Source organism: Gymnoscopelus microlampas, assembly GCF_963454915.1.
Source record: "Gymnoscopelus microlampas genome assembly, chromosome: 4".
NCBI lineage: Eukaryota > Metazoa > Chordata > Actinopteri > Myctophiformes > Myctophidae > Gymnoscopelus > Gymnoscopelus microlampas.
Window position 1 is genome coordinate 30847020 of NC_139941.1, and position 9706 is coordinate 30856725.

The 9706-nt window shown below is 44.2% G+C and overlaps 1 protein-coding gene across 6 annotated transcripts in view; it reads left to right on the plus strand.

Annotated features, from left to right (window-relative positions):
• The first annotated feature begins 946 nt into the window (after nucleotides 1-946).
• Nucleotides 947-9706, plus strand: part of ank1a (ankyrin 1, erythrocytic a) — a 55268-nt gene continuing 46508 nt past the window's right edge. For all 6 annotated transcript variants that reach the window (XM_084054510.1, XM_084054511.1, XM_084054512.1 and 3 more), the window contains exon 1: nucleotides 947-1105. In XM_084054510.1, the coding sequence (XP_083910636.1) occupies nucleotides 1079-1105 (27 nt within the window). In that variant the 5' untranslated portion in view covers nucleotides 947-1078. The remainder of the gene's footprint in view (nucleotides 1106-9706) is intronic.

Below are 9706 nucleotides of genomic sequence, written 5' to 3' on the forward strand. Positions count from 1 at the left end.
ACACACACACACACACACACACACACACACACACACACACACACACACACACACACACACACACACACACACACACACACACACACACACACACACACACACACACGCACCCTATGTGTCTGGCCCATTGTCAGCCCCCCAATCACCCCCCCCACCCCACAATCCCACCCCGCCATGCGCTTTGTCACTGTAAGTCACCTCGCAGACTGAAGCAGGCCCGCTCTAAAAACACACACCATTCTCCACAGTAACATTATGCCATTCTGGTAAAGCCCGGTCCAGGGGAAGAAGATTGTCTGGTTGTCACAAAACATACAGGAGACAGAGAGATGGGCGTTTTGTGGCAGGGGGGAGAAAGGACAGCAGAAAAGACGGATCAAGCTTGGGTGAAACGGAGCAAGCTGGGGGCAGCAACAAAACATGTTGGAAATAGGAACAGGGTATACCGGGTGGAGATGGAGAGAGGGCAATAGAATGTGTCATGGAGGATAGAAGCTGGTGGCAGCGAGAACAGAGAAAAGGTGAAAGGAGGCAGGGGGGGCGGGGGGGCAGCAGGGTGCTCGGGTTAAAGAAGCTGAGCACAGTATAAACCTGGAGCATTAATATGACTCTTAACCAGAGTTAAAGTGTAAAAATGTACCCCTTATGGGTTTTCCCGTATAGACAAAAAAAGATAGGAGTAGTAGTCTAGCAAGTTGTAGGCATGTGAGACACTGATACTGAGTGAGGAGCTCCCATTAGGTTTTTGGGCTGTGTGAAATGTGCGTCTTTAGATACAGGCAGCATTCCTCTAGAGATAAACCCCCGGGCCCCCCGTCCCCTCAAGCCCCCCCCCCCCCCCCCCCCCCCCATCAACCACCCACCCTCCCTTGTCTCCCCTCCCACTACGTAGGGCCCTGCTTACTCAAGTGTGGTTGTCTGGGTGTGAGAGTGTGTTTACGTGGGACAGGGTCTCTGTGCCCAGTGCCACAGCACTCGCAGGGGGGCAACAGAAAGACAGTCGCATATTTGCGGAAAAAGGAAACAGAGCAAAAGACGGGGAAGTGGGAAGAGAAGGAGAGTTGCTGGGCCAACAGGCATGCCAGTCAAGACTGTCACCTTTGGAGTGAGTACTAGAAACTCTGCTCTGTTTTCCATCTCACCTTTTATTCCCCCTTACACCGCTCACCTCTAGATCTCTTTCACCTCTTACTCTTTCTCTCTGTCTGATTCCCTTATACAGTCTTATCTTCGTCTCTAGCCATTCGATTGCTTTTTCCTGTTTATTATTATAAATTATTATTATTGTTTATTATTGTTATTGTTATTATTGTTATTGTTATTGTTATTATTATTATTACTATTATTGTTATTGTTGTTGTTGTTGTTGTTGTTGTTGTTATTATTATTATTATTATTATTATTATTATTATTATTATTATTATTATTATTATTATTGTTATATTCAACATATTTGAATGTTTTGATTCTTGGCTTAATGTTTTATTCAGCACACATGCTTCTCTGTTTGCACTGTTCCAATTCGGCACCATGCTGCTCTCTGTTTTCTATCCCTACACATAGCTATTTAGAGACTTCTCCCTTGCTCAGAACCTTGCTGTTTGGTCTTCTTTTCATTCCTCAGTATGCCCTTGTCCTTTCTGACTAGCAACTGACAGAGAAAAATGAGATAGAGAGTAAGAGAGAGAGAGAGTGACGGATGGAGGGCAAATGATGATGCCACTCAGTGTAAACACTGGCTCTGCTCAATAGGAAGGTGATGTGTCACTCATACTAAACAGTCTCCTTTCTCAAGGTTTCACCAGACTAACAGTGTAAGGCAAAGGGACATCAACTTTAAAATAAATAAGTAGAATTGTTAAATTAATTGTTCGCTACACGCAGAACCAGAGCAGAACTCTTCGTTAAATTCATTACACTTTGCCTCCCATAGCAACGTGAGGGGTGGGAGCTTGGTTGCTTGGGAGTATCTCAGGGAGTTGTTCATGTGTGTGCGTCAAAGATTAGCAAGCTGCATCTTCAGTGTACATACATGGCTTTGCAACCTGTTTTGTCCTCCTCCCTAATCTTGTTTCTGACTTCCTTGGGTTATCTGCGTGAATCGTGATATTCAGATTGTATGTTGACCTAGTATTATGTTTGGTGGTCGGTGCACTGATTAGTGGGTCATTAATGGTTTGTTTTATTATGGTTTCACTAAGGTCTTAGTATATTATGCAGTGGTAATTTAACTGTGAGAGTGTAAAACTTAAATGGACCTACCTATCCCTAAACATGGACCCAAATGGATCTGTAATGCCTTTGGTCCATTTTGACACTCTCAGAGTTTTGAGTTATTTTGGGCCAATAGATTTGGTGACACACAACAGGCCTTACTTACCCGAGTGAGGCTGCTGATGCGGCACTTCCCAGTGCTAGCACAGTAATGCAGACAGATGCAAGGTTCTAGATGATGCAACCTGAAGAAATAAGAATTCACCAACTGTATGTGGTGGACTTAATCTGACGTCTTCCTGTGAAGTAGTCAGTTTACTACAATATCATATCAGATTACATTAATCTCATAATCTTGTAATGCAAATTTAAACATGTTAAATGCCCAGCAGTGATCCCAGTATAAACAAATGGGTAGCTCCACCACCAAAAGGATTATTTATGTTGATATTAATGTTCAGTGCTGACTTTCCATCTAGAGATCAAACTCTTCAGAGCTGCATGTGTATACCTCACATTGATATGAGGGGGAAACACAGTTGTTGGAAAACGCATTGGAGTTTTAATGTCATTTCTAAAGCATACAGGAATGTAATTGCGTCTAGTATTTCATTATCAAACAGTTTAATTCCTTCAAGAATAAAACAAAACATTAATAAAAAAAAGAGAGTAGCCAAAAAGAAATCCGCTTTTTTCTCCGATTTAGTCAATGTGCCAATGAATTCCTCTGACTGCTGTTACCTTACTGGCTCACCTGCCAGTGAGGAGCCCCCATTGGGAGGACGTAGTGCTTCTCTCCTACTCCTCCCGCTCAACATTCCCTGTGGACAGGCGCAACCCCAGCCTGTAGGAGTATGTGCAGTGACAAAGATCAACCTCCCCACCCGGCTTCCCTCCCCATAACACAGCCAAATGTGTTCATATAGACACTCGGCCAGATGCATCGCAGTGGATTTGAACCCCTAGACTTACAGTAGCGCCGCGGTGGTGGGCAGGTACTTTACCCCTGTGCCACCCAAGCGCCTTAAGCAAAACATTCCTAACAAAGAAACTGCCCGATGCTCATCTGAGTTGTTAGTTTCAAACCCATATAACTGAGGCTGAAGCAACTGGCAACTGCTCAAGACAACTGCACTAGTTTACAGGGTTTTCTGTGGTCTTTATTTGGTCCAGCACTGTTGTTATATTTAGTTACCAGTATAGACCTGAACTTTAGTTTAACTGTTATGCCCTTGATTTCACAGATGGCAACAGGCCATATCTCTCAAATGTCTTGCCAGTGGCCATGTTTACACCCAAACATCTGCAGCACAAGCAATTTAGGAGCAGAAATTTTACGCACATTTTAATTTTGTACAAGTCCTGTCTATGTAAATTCATTATCTCCCACCTACTCTATTTGGTTTAATTACTTTTGATTCATTAAATAAAACACAGTATGTTTACCACCACTCTCCCCCACACCCTAGCTCCTATACCACTCTATGGCTCTGTCTCGCTTTATCGCTCCACAAAAGAATTCAATAACCATGACAATCTCATCTACAACTGTGGAGGCCAGAATGGGGGTGTATACATATATATAAAGAGACAATCAGTGAGTGAGAAGGGGAGAAGCAGTGGAATACAGGGAGGGAGGGAGGGGGGAGAGAGGGAGGTGGGGACTGTGAGAAGGTAAATAATAAAACTAGGACAAGATTCTTTGCCAGATACAGCGGGTGGAAGCATATATGGAGAAAAAAAGACAGATGGATGGACAGACAGACCAACGGTGATGAGTGGGAGTGGATTTAACAGCTCCACCTCAGAGCTTCCTGTAAATGTGTCCATATGGTTGCTGAAGGATCCCAGGGGCCTCAGGCAGACTGACTCTATACTTACTACATCACTATGGGCGGAAACAGCACCTTGGCTATACAACCACTTCTAACATTTGAAAGATGAAGGGAGGGATGTGAGGCCAGAGGGATGTAAAAAGAAAAAAAGGAAATCAATTTCTAGAACAAATGCAAGTCAGCAAGATCAGGAGATGAGATAGCTGTTTAAACCCCATGCTGAAGGGATTTGATTTGCATCCAGTGCTTTATGACCTGGACAGAAAATGTCCAATCATATTGTGTGTATGAAGACATTCTGATTCAAGGTAAAGATGGCAGAATATATATATGTATATGTTATATTATTATATGTAAAGGCACATGAATGCAATTCAAAAAATATTTTTAAATCAGCTACATTTCTGCACCTCAAATTCACCTCTTTGCTGTGTGCTTCGCCGCCACTTCAAATATTTATGATTTGCACCTGGTGCTGTGCTTGCAAATTCATAGTGTTCCATAATGCGTGCGTACACACATGTATCTATTTGTGTGCAAATGCGTAGGCATGCACAAACTGTGTATGTAAGTAATATGCATGTAAAAATAACTTTTGAACAAACAAAATAATATGTTTTCCTCAAGTTTGTAAGCTAACTTAAAGTGATACCCGGTCCAAAAGCATACTATCATATTCCTGTGATGTTGAGTTAGGAAGTTATGAAGATGTTTGTTATCCTTCTCCGTTGAAATCAGATAACCAAGGTTCTAATCTGTGATGTAATCAAAAGAAACCTACAACAGCAATTTTAACCATTGCTTTTATATTGATATTTTTAGTATTTGATTTAGCTGGTTTAGTAATTAAAAGATTATGTAATTTGACTTGAAATGTTATGTGCGTATCTATCTATCTATCTATCACGCATGCACGCCCACATATATACAGTATGCTAACCTTGTCCTTTCAACGAGCATTGCTCACTTGGATTAATTCACCAGTGTTAATGTATCATTGTGTACTCCAGCCCTTGTAGAGTGCAGACTCACCAATGGTGGTTCCATCCACTGGGAGCAGGTCAGTGGTTGGAGCTGTACTGTATGGTTCAGCTACACATAGATATCTATGGGGATCAGCGGAGGAGGGGTGGCTTCCTTAAGATCAATGCGTCGCTGTCCGGTGGAAACCTTGTATGTTACTATTCAGAAAATGGGGGAAAAAAGGATCCAGTGTAGTTATTATTTCGTCACAAGCTCTTGTTGATACTTTTCTTTGGTTACATATTTATAAAATCCACAGAACCACTTTCACTTTTTCACTTTCACAATTGTTTTTTATTTAAACAGCAAAAAGAGCAGATTTTTGCTCCTTTTCTGTGACACTGTTGTATGATGAAGTAGGGCATTAATTTACGGAAACAAAAACAAAAAACGTTTGAATACGGTTGAAATATGGAGATACGAGGTTTCTGCCCGACAAAAGCGAATGTCCTGCAGCCCTTGTGCCCGTCCATGGGGAACGAGACACTGACAAGACAGCTTCATACTGTTTCTCCACTCCCTACTCACCTACATCAATGTACTGCTCCTCAAAACACACTCACTCCGTCCCATCTCTAACTGAGCATTCAATTCATCACACAAAATCACACACACGTGCGCACACACATGCTTATGCACGAGTGCGCACGCACACACACACACGCACGCACGCACGCACACACACACACACACACACACACACACACACACACACACACACACACACACACACACACACACACACACACACACACACACACACACACGCGCACTCACACACACACACACACTCTGTGTGAAAATAATCATCCCTCAGGTGTCACACTTATTACTACAGTGAGAAACAGTATTCCCTGGGTGAGAATTCTCATGCCTTGGATGCTAATCTTGTGTGTGAAACTCAATTCTGTTCATGCACGCACACACACACACACACACACACACACACACACACACACACACACACACACACACACACACACACACACACACACACACACTGGTTTTTCTCACACTGCAGTCTAGCTGCGAGGAGATGATGTCATTGAGTGCTGCAGTACTAGCAGATTAAGCTAGTGAGTGAGGGAGACGTACGGAGGTGGAGGAATGAAAGGAGCACCGGGACGCAGAGGGAGAGGAGGGAAGGAATTGATAACAGATTAAGTACTGTAAGAGAAGGGAGGGTGAAAAATGGAAGTAAGACCAGGGGATTTTCCGTAATGTGATGAGGGATGAATTCTCCTCTGTAATACTGAGCCTTAGGACAGTAAAATCCTCAGTGTTAATTTAACTGAATGAACGAAGACATTTGGTGTAGAAGGAAAAAAGGAAGCAAATGGATCAATTAACACTGAGGACTTCACTGTGTGGGAGAGATGCCCAGCAACAAGCCTGAGGACCTACTCCGCTACAGCATGTGTTGTTGGTATTGCTCATGTTAATGTTAGTGCTGACGAGCAGGTCATTGTCTGTTTCTTTGGCTCCAAACAGTATGATTAATGTGCTCGCTCAGCTCCCCTCAGCCCCATAGCCCAAAGCCTGTCCTGTCTCTGTGGGACCAATAAGGAAGAGTCACATTCATCTAAATCACACTGGAATGTAGCGAATGTAGAGTCACCACTGAGCATTTTTAGGCTGCTATGAGTTACGCAAACACGTGTGTATGTGGGGGGGGGGGCATGCGTATCTGACTATGCTTTAGGCTGGGTGTGGGCCTCCTATGCCCTTATCTCAGTGGACCACACATTGAGCTCTCCTCAACACACAAGCACGCACATGCACACGAGCATGCACAGATGTATGTTCCATTCAGTAGTACTGTTCTACATTTCTGTTTGTCCATGTTCACATGCAATGAAACATTGCACTTTCTTTATTACAGAGCTTAGACCTGGCCTGAACCCATGTTGAGCTACATGCCTTTTGAAAGGAGGCTAATGTTGATGGACACTGTGACAAGTAGCTGGTCTAATACCCATTTCAACAGATGACCCTATTGCACATTTGTTGACCACTTGAACATATTTACCTGGCTGTAAACAGGTTGACTTTGAGCTGCCTCCTGTGGTGGAATCTACAGTGTGTCCAGCAGTACATCTGCTTAACGGCAGCGGATTGCTCTTGTTGGGGGTGGAGTTGCTTGAGCCCAAGAGGTTGAGAGGCCATCAGAGGGGCCTCAGCTATGGTCACCATGGTGCTACAATGGCACCATTTGCTCTGTGACGATGGATTGTGTGTGTGTGTGTGTGTGTGTGTGTGTGTGTGTGTGTGTGTGTGTGTGTGTGTGTGTGTGTGTGTGCGCGTGCGCGTGCGCGTGCGTGCATGTGCGTTTTCCCTGCATCACCATGGCACAGTCTGCAAACATTTGAAACTGCCTGGTGCAAGAGTCAACTGAATTAGTATCTGCACCATGATGGATTCAATATGAAGCATCATATGTGGGCAAATCCTGACTGTTATGGGTCCATTTATAGTTGCATTTTGGTCACTCAGAGTTACAATTGGCTACATTAACAGTTACTGTGTAGGCCTCTTTGAGGATAATTGGCTTCTCAGGCCTACGGGTGCGCACACACACACACACACACACACACACACACACACACACACACACACACACACACACACACACACACACACACACACACACACACACACACACACACACACACACACACACACACATATATGTGCATCTTTCAACACACAATGTGTCTGTTTGCATGCATCTGCAAACAGAGTCATTAAAGATGTTGAAATGGTGTCTATTTCTGTATTGGGGATAAGTGTGTGTGTGTGTGTGTGTGTGTGTGTGTGTGTGTGTGTGTGTGTGTGTGTGTGTGTGTGTGTGTGTGTGTGTGTGTGTGTGTGTGCGGGTGCGTGTGCGTGTGCGTGTGCACTGTGCATGCATGCTTGTGTGTATAGGACATGGAAGTGAAAGGATTGGAGGTGTTTTGTGGTCAGTTTGCTGTCCTGTAACAGTCTGGAGGGAGGGGATTGGGTGAAATTTCCTCTTGAAGTAAAAGTGAATGAGAGAGAGAGAGAGAGAGAGAGAGAGAGAGAGAGAGTATGGTCGTAAGAAGAGGGAGAAACTATGACTGACCAAGACAGCTTAGCCACTGTGAGTAAATGAATGGGTTTTAATGTGACACAGAGCAGATTAGAATACCAACTAGAAAGACACAGTATATACTGGGTATTTTTCCTACATTTTTTACATGGTAGTTGTTTAAATGTTGAATGATTAGAAGTTGTAGGTGTTTTGGTTGGAGCACTGTGATAAACACTGTGGCTAATAGTTAATAGCATGTTCAGTATTTGTGTGTCAGTTTGTGTGAGAATTGAATAGGGGCGGGGGGGGGGGGGGTGCTGATTAGTTCTGGGAAAGTCACTATATACTTCCTATGAAGATTGTCTGTCTGTCTGTGTGTGTGTGTGTGTGTGTGTGTGTGTGTGTGTGTGTGTGTGTGTGCTGTACAGTCTGGGTGGGTTTGTATTACTGCAACTCAGCTATCATGCTTTAAGACCTGTCACTGAGATATGCTCCTCTTTTGGAGATATGCTTCTATTTATTGCCACAGGTTGCAGGAAATTCTTGCAAAAATGTACCTTTTTTACACATTAGGTTGGCCAAAACGATTTTGTATTAGGAGGAGATCCTCCCATACAAAATATTTTTTAACCGCTTTAACCCAGCCGTCCCAATTTTGGGCATGTCATTGTAGGCGGAGAAAAAAGGAAAAAGGAAAAGAAAAACCCATGTGATGCTTTAAATGGTTAAAGTGGTCTCTCAATTTGCACGGTGCCGTGCCACTGGTGTCATGCTGAGAGTGGGTTGGTGTCATTTGTTGCTATGCCTCCAGCTCGGGCATGCAGACCTTTCTCCTCTTTACTCAGACTGATTCAATGGAGGACCAGGAGCCCCTTCATTATTAGATTTCATGTGATTGCTGGTTCTGTGCTTGTGTTTATGGTCACAATTATACAGTAAGGCTCGAATAGCAGCCTGTACTCTAGATGAGGATCTAAACCTGTGTGTGAGATGCACTTTCCTGACCAGAGTGTTGAGATGCCTGCTTAATAAAGGTAGAAGATTTGCCGCAGAAAGATTTCTCTCTCTCTCTCTCTCTCTCTCTCTCTCTCTCTCTCTCTCTCTCTCTCTCTCTCTCTCTCTCTCTCTCTCTCTCTCTCTCTCTCTCCATCTCTCTCCCTCTACCATCCCCCCTCTCTTTCTCCCTTTCTCATTCTCTCTCTCTCTCTTTCCCTCAGTCCTCCTCTTCCTCTCTCCTCCCTCTCTCTTCCCCCTGTGCCGCATGAGTGATCCATTTTCAGCAGCACCCCTTCCTGGGGGAGGCATGCAGCCCTCAGACACAAACAAAACACAGACTGAAACAACTAGGCATGTGCTGGACCACAAGCCAAGACACTCACCAAATGCTCTTGTTTTCTCAATCTCAACCTCTCTCAGTCCCACTACCCCCCCCCCCCCCCCCCCCCCCCCCCCTCCTCTCTCTCTCTCTCTCTCTCTCTCTCTCTCTCTCTCTCTCTCTCTCTCTCTCTCTCTCTCTCTCTCTCTCTCTCTGTCTGTACATCTGATCAGAGCAGGTGCAGTGGCAATCATCAGTATGATCCCC